Source organism: Erythrolamprus reginae, chromosome 4 (genome assembly GCF_031021105.1).
Source record: "Erythrolamprus reginae isolate rEryReg1 chromosome 4, rEryReg1.hap1, whole genome shotgun sequence".
NCBI lineage: Eukaryota > Metazoa > Chordata > Lepidosauria > Squamata > Dipsadidae > Erythrolamprus > Erythrolamprus reginae.
The window spans coordinates 19303505-19321241 of NC_091953.1; the positions used below are offsets into that span (position 1 = coordinate 19303505).

At 42.5% G+C, this 17737-nt stretch overlaps 1 protein-coding gene across 1 annotated transcript; it reads right to left on the reverse strand.

Moving 5' to 3' along the window:
* Nucleotides 1–257: 257 nt before the first annotated feature.
* LOC139167109 (vitelline membrane outer layer protein 1-like) lies at nucleotides 258–3302 on the reverse strand. The gene is made up of 3 exons (XM_070751536.1): nucleotides 3123–3302; nucleotides 2333–2427; nucleotides 258–555 (listed from the first exon to the last, which is right to left on the reverse strand). The coding sequence occupies exons 1-3, from the start codon at nucleotides 3300–3302 to the stop codon at nucleotides 258–260; spliced, it is 573 nt and encodes a 190-aa protein (XP_070607637.1).
* Between the last annotated feature and the right edge of the window lie 14435 nt (nucleotides 3303–17737).

The window sequence follows — 17737 nt, forward strand, 5'->3', positions numbered from 1 at the left end:
ATTGTACTTTGATGCTGTGACTTAGATCAAAATGATGAGAGGAAAGATGGTCAGTCACTTGCAATACTTGAGGTTTCTGCTACCTCCTTTATGCCTTCCCAATCTGGACTGTTTTGAACACCTGGGGGAGTGGTTACTTTATACTGGTGCATTATGCACAAAGATACACATTATTCTCAAGTCAATATTTAATTATAATTAACAGTTTTGAGAACGCATAGCAAAAGTATATTAATAGGTGAGGAAACATGTATCAATTATTGACAGCAGTAAAAAACCACATCATTGAGTGCTGTGTCATCACCAAAAGGGCCCTGTGAATCTTCCACCCTTGTTCTCATTCCACATATACCTCCTGAACGGCATTTCTTACTCCATGGGCCAAATTTACCATTTTTATTGGCAATGCCTCTCAGGCCAATACCATCACTGCACTTGAACTGGATGTTGTTAACTGATGTATCATCATAAATTCCTTGATGACTGTCCACTTTCAGAGAAAAAGAAACCAGGCAGCCTTTATGGCACATTTCATTTCCGTTCCACTCCCCCCACCTGCCCAAAAAAAGACAAAGGTAGAAAAGCATCTTTTAGTGTTTAAATTAAATTTATATGCCGCCCCGAGTTTGCGGAGAGGGGCGGCATATAAATCCAATAAATCTAATCTTTAAATACTTGTCATCAATCCAAGAGATTCAGACACACAATGGCTAAAATCTTGGGCTAGGAATCAAGTGAAAGTCTACTTTTTCCTATTACTCTGGGTCAAAAGTTGATAATCAACCTAATTCTTTGATGCTGTTGTAAAGTAAAAATTAAGGGAAAGGGTCTTTGGGCATCTGGCACAAACCCCTAGGAAATATGGGGTAAAGAATTCTTTCCCTGACCTCATTGCCAAGACTTCTCCTAATCCATGTCAGGTTCATAATCCAGTATGTATGTATTGTATGTATGTATGTATGTATGTATGTATATATGTATGCATGCATGTATGTATGTGACGGACGGACGGACGGATGGATGGATGGTATGTACGTACGTACATACGTACGTACGTACGTACTTATTTATTTATTTATTTATTTATTTCCATTTAATCAAGATTTTTCAGTGGGAGTTAATCCATTTTAAGTAGTATAATGGCTCTTCACTAACTTTTAATTGCTTGTTATTAGTATTTCATTTCATTTCATTTCATTTTATTGGATTTGTATGCCGCCCCTCTCCGTAGACTCGGGACGGCTAACAACAGTAATAAAAACAACGTGCGACAATCCAATACTAAAAAGCTAAAACCCCTTATTTTAAAAACCAATCATACATACAAACGTACCATACATAAATTGTGGAAGCCGAGGGGGAAAGAATATCTTAATTCAGCCATGCCTGACGACACAGTTGGGTTTTAAGAAGCTTGCGAAAGGCAAGAAGGGTGGGAGCTATTCTAATCTCTGGGGGGAGTTGGTTCCAGAGGGCTGGGGCCGCCACTGAGAAGGCTCTTCCCCTGGGTCCCGCCAAACGACATTGTTTAGTTGATGGGAACCGGAGAAGGCCAACTCTGTGGGACCTAATTGGTCGCTGGGATTCGTGCAGCAGAAGGCGATTCCGGATATAACCTGGTCCGTAACTCAAACATCCATAAGGAGGAGGACATAAAAGCAAACAAATGCAGAGGGGTTTTTTCTATTTTACGTTATACCTCTGGACACTCAATATAGAATATCAGAGTTGGGAGGAACCTTGGAGGTCTTCTAGTTATAAGGAAGGCAAATAGGATCCTGAACTGCACAATGGAAGAAATATGTGTGAGACTAAAGTCCACAAGAGGTCTTGTTGGAGCAAATGCATGCTAGGGTAGAACCACCTAGATACACTCACTATAACCCACAAACTATTAGTTACAGCATTGCACATGATTCCAGAGGTTCAGCCCTCTGGAATCAGTTCCCCCCGGAGATTCGTAATGCCCCCATCCTCCTTGCCTTTCATAAGACTCTAAAGACTCATCTATGCCACCAGGCTTGGGGTCATTAGACAACGAGTGTATGGCAAGTTTGTTGACTGAATGGATATGAGTGCATTTTAATTGGTTTTCAGGTTTTTAGATTTTTTTAGTTTAATTAATTGGATTTCGATGTCCATTGTTCTTTATATGTTGTAAGCCACCTCGAGTCCTCATAAATCCAATGAATTAATAAATTAATTAATTCAGGAATGCAAAAATCCATATCTCATCCATATCTCAGCATCAGCAGCTCATTCAGAGAGGTCATCTCCTCTCCCAGTCTTCATGACAAGGAAATTAAATATGATGAGAAAATCAGTAACTCACGGTCCAACTTTAGACTCAATTTCTATGTCATCTTTGCAGTACAAGCGGATTCCATTCACAGCTGTATTGTCAGCTAGAGGTTGATGTTTATCCACCTAAGAAAATGTGACCTTGATAAAGTGATCCTTGATCAGCCTTTCTCCACTTGCTGTCCTTCAGATTTCAATCCTCAGAAATTCCAACATTAACCCATAAATATTAGACAATGAATTGGATCAAGATTAGATCTGCCACCCAATATTCCACTCTAGACTCAATACATTATCGAATCAAATGTAATGCTTCAATGCAATTACTTCTTGATTGCCTTTCTCGAAAAATAAGCATTTACCTATCTATATGACCAATCCAAACCAAGGTAATGAGCTAACAAATTAGAAATTAGTTCTCGTTTTCAACACAGCTTCACCGTACACTCACCCACCCCTTTACTTTCTCTATCTCTTTTCTTTCCTTTGTCTTCCTATCTTTCCCCTCCTCCTTTCTCACTCTTTCCCTATTTATTCCTTATCCCTCTTCTACCCCCCTCTCTATAAATCTATATGTTTATAAACTGTTATATATTATACTATACTAAGATTTAACTGTTATCTGTTTTGATTATTCTTTTTATGTTTTGTATATTTGTAAATAAAAATATTTTTTAAAATAATTAAAAAAAAACACTGATAGGCAATCAACTTAAAAAAAAAATTAAAATTCTTGATTGCCCTTCTCGAAAAATAAGCTGAAGAACGAATTTTAAGAGAATATTTACAATTGAAGGCGCATCAGAAAAGTAAACATTTACCTTCTGGGCGAAGCCAACAGCACAGCCAGAAGTACAAAATGAAGCTGGGCCCCATTCACCCCAGACTCCCCCATTTGGCACTTTGAGCTCGGAAGAATATTTTCGAGAGTCAGTAATCCACGGGCAGCAGAAGATAGTCAAGAGAAGGGCAGCTCTGGCAGAGAGACCCACAGAAACCATTCTGATTCTTGAAACAGAAAACTCTTCAGAAATTGTAGTATCCTAGAAACCAGAAATCAGTTATAAACTATCTGCCATACCACCATCATGAAATCATGCTTTTCAAATCTTTTCTTTTGTGGCTTTCCATCACCCTTAATTCCAGGGAGGTGCCTGGATTTAATCTAAAGACCTACATGGCTTAGGACCAGACTATCTTTGGGGCCATCTTCTGCCTCATGCATCCCAGTGGCTGGTTAGGTCCCACAGAGTCGACCTTCTCCAGGTCCTGTCGGCCAGACAATGTCAGCTGGAGGGACTTAGGGGAAGAGTTTTCTAACACTTTTAGTAATTTTGTATAGTTCTTTTTTTAAAGTAATTTAGATTTCTTTATATATATTGTTGCATTTATAACGTTGTACACCGCTCTGAGTCGCCTCGAGAAGGGCAGAATAGAAATCAAATCAATAAATAAATAAACAAACAAATAAATCTTGCGGTTCTCTTGGTAAGATTTTACAAATGGTTTGTCACTTCTTCCTTCTGCCTAGAGCTGAGATAGCGGGACCATCCCAGTTGGCTTTGTACCTAAGACATGACTAGAGCACCAGTCAGTCCCCAGCCTCCTGTCCACAATTAGCAACTTAGAGGATTTCTGGGTTACAGCAAGAAATCAGAATGTGAGATCAACAATAAACTCAAATACATAATTTTCTTAATCTGGCAAAAACTTTAATTCCTACCAAATCAGTCCGAATTACCCAGCTGATACTGAGAAAGCTATGCCGAGAAATAATTTGTATTATTTCCATCATTTGTACAACTTGTTGCAAGCCAAAATGCACCCCATCCTTTCTGTTTATCTGCTCTAAAAGTAACAAAAAGGTGTAAATACAAACTGAGTCTAACTTTGAAATGAGAGACAAAAGCAAGCTGGTCTTGAAGGAGGGAATTTACATATAACGTTAGCATAAAATCAATTCAATAAATAGATATCACATGTAACTTATAACAAAATATAGCATTAATACTAAGCAGCACAAGAAGTAACCCCAAAAAGTAATGGATATATTAATCAGTGGATGATTTTGCGACAAACCCTCTCACCTCAAGATTCCTGCTGAGACTGTTGTTGGAGGTGGGTGAGATTGAGGAATGGGCTCCTGAATGGAAGGAGTAGAAATAAATACATAAACTATTTCAACTCCTACCCTCAAAATGTCGCTGCAGAGCACTGGACATCAATACAGATAGACACAAGAACAGTTTTTCCCAAACGCCATCACTCTGCTAAACAAATAATTTGCTCAACACTGTCAAACTATTTACTAAGTCTGTACTACTATTACTACTAGTTTTTTCTCATCATTCCTATCACCCATTTTTTCCCACTTATGACTGTACGACTGTAACCTGTTGCTTGTATCCTTAAGATTTTTACTAATATTGATTTTTTCATTATTCCTTATTCGACCCCTATCACAATCATTAAGTGTTATACCTCAGGATTATTGACAAATGTATCTTTTTATTTTCTGTACACTGAGAGCATCTCCACTAAAGGCAAATTCCTTGTATGTGCAATCACACTTGGCCAATAAAGAATTCTATTCTATTCTATTAAGAAGAGTCCTCCCCTCCTCTGCTCACAACAGAATACCTTATTCCACCAGACTTGAAATTTTGGGCTTAGAAAACCTAGAGCTACGTCGCCTTCGATCTGACCTAAATGTAGTTCATAAAATCATCTACCATAATGTCCTACTGATGAATGAATACTTCAGCTTCAGCGCAACAACACATGTACATAAAATAGATTCAAACTCAATGTCCTGTAAACCACTCGAAACTCGACTGCAGAAAATACAACTTCAGCAACAGATTGATCAATGCATGGAATGCACTCCCTGACTCTGTGGTTTCTTCCCCAAACCCCAAAAACTTTAAGCTTGGACTGCCGACAGTTGACCTCACCCCATTCCTAAGAGTTCTGTAAGGGGCACACATAATATGGATTGTTTCCTCATTGCTTATTTGACCCCTATGACATCATTAAGTGTTGTACCTCATGATTCTTGACAAATGTGTGTTTTTCTTTTATGTACACTGAGAGCATCTGCACCAAAGGCAAATTACTTGTGTGTCCAATCACACTCGGCCAATAAAGAATTCTATTCTATTCTATTCTATTCTATTCTAATCTAACCCCTCGCATTGAGGAAATCCTGCTTTCGGACACAATGAAAATGCCTAGAAATTCTAGAAGGACAGTTTGCCTTCTGATTCATGGGCTGTATTGAGATAACTTTGTACATTAGGAAAGGTTGCCAAGCCAGCCAATTTGCAAAGGGTGCCCATTAAATGTTTTCAACATTCAAAATTGGCACATGTACCAAAAGATTGGGGGATTTTTGAAATCCTTTCGTACTCTGTAGCTTTTCTATGTCACACTCTATAGACTCATTAGCCTTCTCTTTTTCTTTGCTTTAATTTCTCAGTCTCTCCCTCATTCTGAAATGCGAAAGGCATCTCTCACTTTTACATTCACACTAATACTTAGAGCAAGAACAAAACCACTAAAACCATCCATATTTCTCTGCACTGATACTTACCGTCTTCCTGCACTTAATCACCCTACAGCCAGAACGGGAAAGAATTTAAATGGAACAACTGTTTGTAGGCAGGGCAAAAGTAGGGGCAGGACCTTCTGTATCATTCACTGGGTGGAGCCATGAAAATTTTAAAACAGATGATTCTGGATTCTATCTGAAAATAAATCTCGGTTGGTGGTAAATAAAGCTCTCCTCATCCGGGATTTAATCCTGCATGAGGAGGCCCACCTGTCATGTGTATCTGAAACCTGGCTGGGCCTGGAGGGAGGAGTTCCTCTCTCTGAAATTTGCCCAGCCGGGTTTCAGATATATCATCAACCTCGACCCCAGGGAAGGAGGGGAGGAGTGGCTATTATAGCCAGGGAGAGCCTTTGCCTGCGCAGACTCGTTGCTTCGGAGATTGCAGGTTGCGAGTCCCTCCTGGTGAAGTTGGACTTAGGGGTTCAGGTGGGCTTGCTTCTCACATACCTGCCTCCCAGCTGCGTGGCACAAGCCCTGCCTGTGCTACTCGAGGAGGTAGCCGGGCTGGCGGTGGGGTTCCCTAGACTTATTGTCCTGGGGGACCTCAACCTGCCGTCGCTTGGCGAATCCTCTGGACTAGCATAGGAGTTCATGGCCACCATCGCAGCCATGGACCTGACCCAAGTAGTACAGGGTCCGACTCACAAGGGGGGGGCATGCACCCGACATGGTATTCCTCTCTGAGACTAAGGGGCTTAGAAGTGTTGCCTTTGTCATGGTCAGACCATTTTCTACTGTGGCTTGACTTCCTGGCTCCAATCCTCCCCCGCAGGGAGGCGGAACCGATTAAGCTGTTCTGCCCGAGGTGCCTGATGGATCCAGAAGGCTTTCAGAAGGTTCTTGGGATGCACTCATCCACAGCTCGGCAAAGTCTCTGACTGAGGCCTGGAACAAGGCTGCAGCAGAGGCCCTTGACCAAATTGCGCCGCTGCGACCTCTCCGCGGCACTAGATCCCGTAGAGCTCCATGGTTCAACGAGGAGCTCCAGGAGTTGAAACGCCAGAAGAGACATCTAGAGAAGCGATGGAGGAAGAGTAAGTCCAAATCCGATCGAACACTTGTAGGAGCTCATATTAAGACTTACAAAGTGGTGCTCAAGGCGGCAAGATGAGCATATCATGCCGCCTTGATTGCATCAGCGGAATCCAGCCCGGCCGCTCTGTTTAGGATAACCTGCTCTCTTCTTAACCAGGGGGGAGTTGGGGAGTCCTTGCAGAGTAGTGCCGAGGATTTTAACACTTTTTTCGCTGATAAAATCACTCGGATCCGAGCGGACCTCGACTCCAATTGTAAAACAGAGTCGACTTACAACGAGTCAGTCGAGGTGACTGGGGCTAAACGTCTTTGTCCATCTGTCTGGGAGGAGTTTGACTTGGTGACACCTGATGAAGTGGACAAGGCCATTGGAGCTATGAGTTCTGCCACCTGTCTACTGGATCCGTGTCCCTCTTGGTTGGTTTCGGCCAGTCGAGAAGTGACACGGAGCTGGGTCCAGGAGACTGTCAATGCCTCCTTGGGGAGGGGGTCCTTTCTGGCTCCTTATAAGGAGGCACTTGTGCGCCCCCTCCTTAAGAAGCCTTCCCTGGACACAGCCGTGGTCAACAACTACCATCCAGTCTCCAACCTTCCCTTTATGAGGAACGTTGTTGAGAAGGTGTTGGAACTTCAACTCCAGTGGTCCTTGGAAGAAGCCGATTATCTAGATCATCAGCAGTCTGGATTCAGGCCTGGCTACAGCACGGAAATTGCTTTGGTCGCGCTGATGGATGATCTCTGGCGGACCCGGGAAAGGGGGTTGTCCTCTGTCCTGGTGCTTCTTGACCTCTCAGCGGCTTTCGATACCATCGACCATGGTATCCTTCTGTGCTGGCTGGAGGGGTTGGGAGTGGGAGGCACTGTTCTCCAGTGGTTCTCCTCCTACCTCTCCGGTCGGTCACAGTTGGTGTTAGTGGGGGGTCAGAGGTCGACCTGTAGGTCTCTCCCTTGTGGGGTCCTCAGGGGTCGGTCCTCTCCCCCCTGCTATTTAATATCTGCATGAAACCGCTGGGTGAGATCATCCAAGGACATGGGGTGAGGTATCATCAATATCCCGATGATACCCAGCTTTACATCTCCACCCCATGCCCAGTCAGCGAAGCAGTGGAAGTGATGTGCTGGTGCCTGGAGGCTGTTGGGGCCTGGATGGGTGTCAACAAACTCAAACTCAACCCAGACAAGATGGAGTGGCTGTGGGTCTTGCCTCCCAAGGACAATACCATCTGTCTGTCCATTACCCTGGGGGGAGAATCATTGACCCCCTCAGAGAGGGTTCGCAACTTGGGCATCCTCCTCGATCCCCAGCTCACATTAGAGAAACATCTTTCAGCTGTGGCGAATGGGGCGTTCGCCCAGGTTCGCCTGGTGCACCAGTTGCGATCCTATTTGGACCGGGAGTCACTGCTCCCAGTCACTCATGCCCTTATCACCTCGAGGTTCGACTACTGTAACGCTCTCTACATGTGGCTACCTTTGAAAAGTGTTCGGAAACTTCAGATCATGCAGAATGCAGCTGCGAGAGCAATCATGGGCTTTCCCAAATATGCCCATGTTACACCAACACTCCACAGTCTGCATTGGTTGCCGATCAATTTCAGGTCACAATTCAAAGTGTTGGTTATGACCTATAAAGCCCTTCATGGCACCGGACCAGATTATCTCAGGGACCGCCTTCTGCTGCACGACTCCCAGTGACCAGTTAGGTCCCACAGAGTGGGTCTTCTCCGGCTCCCGTCAACTAAACAATGCCGCTTGGTGGGACCCAGGGGAAGAGCCTTCTCTGTGGCAGCCCCAGCCCTCTGGAACCAACTCCCACAAGAAATTAGAATTGCGCCCACCCTCCTTGCCTTTCGTAAGCTACTTAAAACCCACGTATGCCGTCAGGCATGGGGGAATTGAGATACTCTTTCCCCCTAGGCCTTTACAATGTTATGCATGGTATGTCTCTATGTATGTTTGGTTTTTATATTAATGGGTTTTAATCGTTTTTAGTATTGGATTATTATTGTACACTGTCTTATTATTGTTGTTAGCCGCCCCGAGTCTCCGGAGAGGGGCAGCATACAAATCCAATAAATAAATAATAAATAAATAAATAAACAATATGTCTATGTCTAATATTTCCCCAGAAGAGTTAACCAAGAAATTCTACTGACTGTACATTTACTGTCTTTAAGTTTTGAAATTGATTATTTAGGTGAATCTAGAACAAATGCTCAGGCTTATTGGTCAAAATATGCTTTTCAAACTGATTGCTGAAACTAATTGAGGAAATGATTTTTCATAAAATTAACTGTCAGAACAAATTGCTGAACAATATCACAGTGAAATAATAATCTCATGAAAACTTTTTCTAATCAGTTGTAGATACCATCTTGTATCCTCTTAAAGAATGAAACCCATAAGACTTCCCTCTTTTCTGCATTCAGCCCTTCAAACACTTGGGGGCAATTATTGTCCCATAATTTCCTATTTTCTAGGCTGAATTATACTTCCTCATACGTTTAGTCCTTTCATATCTGTTTCCCTGAAGTCACTTAACATCTTAATTGCTTTCTTCTGTACATTCAGTTCATCCAAAGCTGCAGTGCCCAGAACGGAATGTAATATTCCGTGAAGGGCTACCAAAATTTTTACTACCACACTGTGGGCGTGGCTTATGCAGGATGCCCTGCACTTCTTTCAACATCTTTCTGTGCAAAATGAGTGCTCTGGGGTGGAGCTCCATTTTCACTACCCCACTGTGCCCCACCCCAGTCCGGGCAGCAGCCCACCCCTTTCTTCAAGTGGCTAGGCCATGCCAGAGGGATTATGACTTCTGGTGTGGGCCCAGTTCAAGATCTTTCAATTGTTATGCCATAATTGTATTGTTCTGTGGTCTCTACTAGCTTCACTAAAACCTCAGATCATTTTTGCCCAGCATACTTTCATTCCTCTAACACTATACTTCTCCATAGTGGTTCCCTCCCTCTGGAACATTACCACCATGAAGATAACATTGGCCCTCACCTTGATACTCTTTCAAAAGTCCCTGGATAGATGGTTTGCCCTTGGGGAACAGCTGAGTGAAATCTATCCCATCAAGGGGATTGCTTGATATGGAGCTGGATAGGGAAGGACTTATTAAATTTTTTCTTTGGGTTTTTTTTAATTCTATAAGCTGCTTGTAGATATTTTGAGTGACGTGGGCAGTCCTATAAATTTTCTTAATAGATTTTCCTACAGAATTATCTATTAGGTTTAGTAGTAATACTGTATTTAAAATATATTGACCCAGACAATATACTGGTCACCAATTCAATTCAATTCAATTCAATTTATTAGATTTGTATGTCAGATTTTGTAGATAGATTACAGCCCGCGTGAGCTATAATAAATCAAATCTGGAGGCGATGGATTAAGTTACAGAAACGGATTTAAAACAAAGTTGCTTTTATTAAGCAAAACAAAGAAAATAGCTATGCCTGATCCCAGGCACTTTCTGTGCGTCTTACATTGTTGAAGACTAGAAAAAGATGGAGATTCTTCCCAAGAAGAAAGGAAGTGATGCTGGCTGTCCAGAAGAAAGGAAGTGATGCTGGCTGTCTAGACAGGATTTTACATCATCATGGGTGGAGCTAATTAACATACACACCGTTAACTATTTAATTACTGAATGTCTTTGAATGTCTCTGGGGCTGGCAATACACAGCGTGACACCCCTTCTTTGGCAGTCATCAGGGACATTGGTTCACATGAGGCACATTTTCTTGGATAGGTATTCGTGTTGATCAACTGGCAATGGTTTATTCAGCAAGTCAGCAATCTGTTCAGTAGTAGGACATATTGTATTTTCACGAATCCTTGTTTTACGTATTCTCTTGTATTTTTATATCTTATGTCGATGTGCCGTGAACGAGCTCCAACATATTCAGTTTCAGCTATGAACGTGACTGAAACATTATCCTCCATAATAACAATTGGTTTCATGGGTTTTCCCCAAATACTATCAACGAGAGCAGAAACATTGGTTAAAGCATTACAACAATCAGAAACACATGCATATTCAGCTTCAGTGGAAGAACAAGAAATAAACTTCTGTTTTCTAACTTTCCAATAAATTGGACAACCATTCAAAAACATTATATAACCAGAAGTACTTTTTCTTGTTTCTACATCACCTGCCCAGTCAGCATCTGCATAACAAATCAATTCAGGATACTTATCATGTTTCAGCTCTAGGAACAACTTCATGTCCTTTGTATACTTCATGTATCTCAGCAGTCTCTTTATGCATATTCAATGGAACGTAGCTGCTTTGCCGACATACCGTGACAAAAGATTCACACTCAGTGAAATGTCGGGTCTTGTCTAACTGCTGATATATAATAATGAACCAATTACTGACCGATAAAGCATTTGGTCTTCAAATGGAGGATACTCTTGTTGAGTCAACCTGTAAAAATAAGTTTGCATAGGAGAACGACATGTATGTGCATCAGACATGTTACAATTATGCAAAAGTTGGTCAACCTTGCTTTCTTGTGAGAGGCAGAACCCCTTCTCAGTTTTTTCAATCTGAACTCCTAGATAATCATGAATGTGCCCTAAGCTTTTCAAAGTAAAATGTTTTTCTAGACCTTTGGCAAAAGTTTCACTCATACGTTTGTTAGGACCAATGTAAACAATGTCATCAACATTAAAAAGAATAATTTCATAAACATTACCTTGCCCTTTTGTAAACATGCATTCATCAGAGTCGGACTTAATAAAGCCAATTGAACTTAATTTCTCTATGAGACATCGATGCCACATGAGAGCAGACTGTTTTAACCCATAAAGGCTTTTCTGCAGGTACCAGACATCCCCTTCTCAATCCTAGAACCCGGGTGCGCTCTTCATGTAGATTTCTTCATTTAGATCAGCATTCAAATAGGCAGTCTCGACATCAAACTGAAAAACTTCTAAGTTCAAGGCAATAGCAGTAGTTAGGGCAATTTTGACACTTTCATTTTTAACTGTGGGTGAAAATGTATCTGTGTAGTCTTCAGGATACACCTGTGAGTACCTCTGTGCTACTAGTCTTGCTTTGTATATCTTCTCATCCTTTGGTTTTTGCTTAACTTTGTACACCCACCGTGTGCCAATAATCTTGTTCGTTGGAGGCTCAACTTGTTGAAACACTTTAAGTTTCTTTAAACTGTCCAGTTCATTTTCCATAGCCTCATACCATTTTTCTTGTTCATATTCAGTCAAATGTCTTATTTGAGAAAAGTTCTCAAGAGGAAGTGTAACATTGTTACATAAGAAAGGAAAAGGTTTGTGTAATACTTGTTGTTGGTATTTCTTTGGAGGAGTTCCTTTTGTGGTTCTCTGTGAACGCCTTGGAACCTTGGTCCATCCTTCACCTTGATCATCTCCATTTCCAATTGCATCGCTAGGAACATCATCTGTGACTGTTGAAGACTGTCCATCATCTGGAACATCTGGAACATCTGGAACAGCTACCTTAGGATCAGGTTGCACTGCACCTTGAACATCATCTTTAGGAAAATAAACTGAAGTATCATTACTGTGTATTCTGGACCAATTTGTATCTTCCTCAAATTTAGCTGAATTAGAAATAACACCTCTATGATAAGTGTCAGCATATTTGTAGTACAGTGATCCCCCGTTTATTGCGTCCCCAACCATTGCGAACAGGGTACTTCGCTATTTTTCAACCCGGAAGTCAAAAATACCATCTACGCATGCGTGCCGGGCACGCATGCGTAGATGGCAGCGGCTTCCCTGGGTCTTCCCCCTCTTGCTGGCGTCAGCGAGGAGTTTCCCCACCGCCCACGCAAACTCCTCGCTGCCGCCCGCCCTTCGCCCGCCCACACCGTTCATTCTCACGGCCAGAGCGAGCGCGGACAAGCTGTTCGCTGGCGCTAGCTCTCGCCTGCCTGCCCGCTAGCGAGGAGCCGCCTGCCTGCCCGCTAGCGAGGAGCCGAAGATTGGGGGCGGCGGGACGTCGCCACCGGCATGGGGGGCTTACCAGCACCCCCCGGACCCCCAACCCGGGTTTGGGGGGCTGCTAGGAAGCCCCCCATGCCGGCGGGGACGTTTTAAAACACCCGCGCGACTTTCCAATGAGTCCCGAAGACAAACGCGTTGTCTTCGGGACTCATTGGAAAGTGGCGCGGGTGTTTTAAAACATCCCCGCCGACATGAGGGGCTCGCTAGCACACCCCCAAACCCAGGTTGGGGGTTCGGGGGGGTGCTAGCGAGCCTCCCATGTCGGCGGGGATGTTTTAAAACACCCGCGCCACTTTCCAATGAGTCCCGAAGACAAACGCGTTGTCTTCGGGACTCATTGGAAAGTGGCGCGGGTGTTTTAAAACATCCCCGCCGACATGAGGGGCTCGCTAGCACACCCCCAAACCCGGGTTGGGGGTTCGGGGGTGTGCTAGCGAGCCTCCCATGTCGGCGGGGATGTTTTAAAACACCCGCGCCACTTTCCAATGAGTCCCGAAGACAAACGCGTTGTCTTCGGGACTCATTGGAAAGTGGCGCGGGTGTTTTAAAACATCCCCGCCGACATGAGGGGCTCGCTAGCACACCCCCAAACCCGGGTTGGGGGTTCGGGGGTGTGCTAGCGAGCCTCCCATGTCGGCGGGGATGTTTTAAAACACCCGCGCCGCCCCCAATCTTCGGCTCCTCGCTAGCGCTGCGGAAGTAAAAACACCATCTGCACATGCGCAGATGGTGTTTTTACTTCCGCAGCGCTACTTCGCGAAAACCCGCTCGTTGCGGGGGGTCCTGGAACGGAACCCTCGCAAAGAGCGGGGGATCACTGTATTTAGAATTTTCCTCAAAACCAATAAATCTCATTCTCTGTGACACTGGACCTCCTTTTCTTCTTTGATCTAGTGGAATGTTAACCATGGCATACGAGCCAAAAATGTGGAGGTTTTGAATATCAGGTTTCTTTGCATGAAGCAAGTAGTAAGGAGTTTGCTGTATAACACTGCTCCATGTATGCTTAACAATGTAATTAGCATACCTGAGTGCCCTCGCCCCAATATTGATTGTCCATGTCAGCATCCTCTAGAAGGCAATGAAACATAGTCTGTAGGACCCCCTGGTGTCGTTCTGCAATCCCATTAAGCTGACGGAAAAATGGTGCTGACGCTTGATGACGAATTCCATTTCTTTTCATCCATCCTTGGAACTGCTGGGACATGAATTCTCCACCACGATCACTTTGTATTCTTCTGATGCGAACATCATATTGCATAAGTACTTCTGCAGCAAAATCTTTAAAGATCTGAAAAGCCTCAGATTTTTGTTTCATTAGAAACACAAAACCATATCTTGAATAACTATCAACAATAGTCAAGAAATACTTACAGTTACCTTTAGTAGGCCGAAATGGACCGACAATGTCGGTGTGGACCAAATCAAAAATGCGTGTAGACAAATGTAGGGCATATTTGGCAACAGGAGCTGCTTTTGACTTTGTGGAAAGACAAATCTTACATTCTAAATGAACTTTGCAATCACCATCAACTTTAAAACCATTTACAAATTCAGGCATCTTTGCTAAAACTGGATAAGATGTGTGGCCCAAACGACGGTGCCATCTATGAACACACCTGGAATGAAAAGATTTGTTTGTTGATACAGGTTTAACATTTGAAACATCATTGGGAACCTCTTGGACCTCATTGGCTTTAAGAGCCTTTGCATTCATAGTGGCAGCAGGTTTTCTCTCTGGACCTGTGCCTTCGCTCTTTAGAACTTTTATACTTACATCAACCTTTTGCAGAAGGATTTGGCTTTAAGTAATAAACACGTCTAATGGGGATACCGGTAGCAAGAATTTTGCCATCCTTCATGATGCAAGCTTCTGTTAGTTTATGAGTGACTTCACACCCAAAATCTTCATTCAGGCGGTACACGCTAAGTATGTTGCCTTTGGCACTTGGAACATAAAAAACATGTGAGATGAATTTGTCCAATTCTTTTATGTAGACAGTTCCTTCTCCTTCGACTTTACACAGGTGATCTGATACAGCAAGCACTTCTTTGATGTCAGTCTTATGAAACTCTGTGAAAAGTTCCTTCTGGTACACAATGTGAATGGCTGCTCTGCTGTCTAATGTCCATAAGTAACGAATGTCATACTGTGGACTCTTTTCTGGAATGCTGTTAAGTAGGAAGGGGTTGACATAAACACGTTTCTCATCCTTTGAATCTCGTTGAGCTGGTCTGGAATTACTGGAGCCTCGACCCCTGGATCCTCTTCAATGTGTTTCTCTAGATGGAGTAGGATATGAAGGAGACTGAGAATTGCCAGGTTGAGAGCTTTGGGGATCGTCGGATTGAGAGCGTTGAGCGTCATCTCTCTTAGGTTGTTTCTGGCATGAATATCTCAAAGTGTAGCCCTTTTATTGATAGCTTCTAGCCAAAGTAGGTTTGTATGCAGACGACATAGGTCTGAGTCTAGTGTGCATGAGCCCTTCTTCTTCAGTTAGCAGCTTACAGAGTCTCTAAGTTGTTCTATGGGCTAATGGCATGCTATTGTATTTAAAAATAGCTTCTTTCCATTCATGATTGAGAGAATTTATGATAGCAGTATTGACTTGCATTGGATCAATGTTGTCCCCTATCTCTGTTAAGTCTTTCTGCATTGCTAACATCTTGGATAAATGTGGAGCAATGTTCTCTCCAGGCTTTAATTTTGCACCAAAAATTTCAGAGAACAACAGGTATGTTCCCTTGTCTGAAACTGGCCTGTACAGTTCATCAAGGGACTCTATTAACTCACATGCAGTAATATCATGTAGGAATCTGACTGATAAATCTGAGTCCAAAGACATAAGTATAAGGAGAGTTGCATGAATATTTGATTCCTTTTCTTCCTCAGTCCATTGTCTAATTGGGGGATTAAAAACAATATGATCCACCTGTTGAGCAATTAAAATCAATCTTATCTCATGTAGCCAGGTTTTATAATTTTGTTCATTACTTTTTAATCTTGACTCACTTTTCAACGTTGCTAAGGTGATTGCTTGTCTTGTACATGCAGCTAGTACGGCTGCTGGCGGCTGTACTTGTGGTACTGGAACTGGTGCCACTTGGACCGGCTGAGGCACCTGGACTGGCAATGGTGGTTGTGTCAAGATTATAAATCATCAATCACAGCCCGCGTGAGCTGCAACAGATGTAATCCGGAGGTCGATGGATGAAATAACAGAAAAGCTTCAAAATGAAGTTACTTTTATTAATAGGAAAACAATAAATGGGTTTTGCCTGATCACAGGCTTTCACGCAAATCTATATGGCTAGAAAGTTAAAACAAGATGGAGATTTTCCTCCTTCTTCCCCAAACTGAGAGGAGGTGACTAGACAGGATTTACATCATAATGGGCGGAGCTAAATTAACATACATGGAGTTAACTATTTAATTACTGAATGTCTCTAAATGTCTCTGGGGCTGGCAATACTCAGTGTGACACCCCTTCTTTGGCAGTCATCAGGGACATTGGTTCACATAAGGCACATTTTCTTGGATAGGTATTCATGTTGATCAGCTGGCAATGGCTTATTCAGCAGGTCAGCAATCTGTTCAGTAGTAGGCACATATTGTATTTTCATGAATCCTTGTTTCACGCTTTCTCTGGTATTTCTATACCTTATGTCACTGTGCCGTGAACGAGCTCCAACATATTCATCTTCAGCTATGAATGTAACTGAAACATTATCTTCCATAATAACAATTGGTTTCATGGGATTTTCCCAAATACTATTAATGAGAGCAGAAACAAAGGTTAAAGCATTACAACAATCAGAAACACATGCATATTCAGCTTCAGTTGAAGAGCAAGAAATAAACTTCTTGCACATGCGCACACTGGCTCTGAACAGAAAAGGCTGCGAACTCACTAATTAAAATATTCATTTCAAGTTCTCGGAGTTCTCTTAATTGTTGTCTATATGCATATAAATCATCCATGCATTTATCATGTATCTGTTTCTGTTTTAATGTTATTGAATCTCCAAGGTCATCTAAATGGGAAGAATACGATTGGATGTCTTGGATCGCCTGTTCACAACGAGCAATAGTAGCACTGACTCTGTCTGAATCAGAAAGTGATTCACGGCTCCCGGTGCAGCTTCGAGATTTTCTCTCATCACAGTGCTTAGTTTTGGCCTTTGCCTTTAAGGGGAGCTGAGAAGACTGACCGCTTTGAGAAAAGCCGGTACTAGGAGATTCAGAATGAACTAGTGTGTCTTCTTATAAGTTACTGTCTTCACTAAATTTATGGCTAGCAGGCTCTAAAGTCTTTTCGGCCGTTTGACCAAATAAAACTTCTTCCCCCTCTTGAAATAAGTAAGCTTGAGAAATTACGTTTTCTTGAGGGCCTGTCTGCTCCATTGTTTGAAGAGATATTTGCTCTTCCATGATGAGATTTCTTTTTTCTTTAGAAGTATGGATAAGATCCATCAGGTCTGTAAACTGTTCTTTGAAATCTGGTCTATAAAAGACTGCGAAAAAAGTTCCTTCTTTTGCTTGGCCAGCATTACAATGAGCACGGTAGCTATTATTAAAAGTCAGCCAAACTCTGCCTACCATGTCAGATTTTGTAGATAGATTACAGCCCGTGTGAGCTATAATAAATCAAATCTGGAGCTGACGGATTAAGTTACAGAAACGGCTTTAAAACAAAGTTACTTTTATTAAGCAAAACAAAGAAAATAGCTATGCCTGATCCCAGGCACTTTCTGTGCATCTTGCATTGTTGAAGACTAGAAAAAGATAGA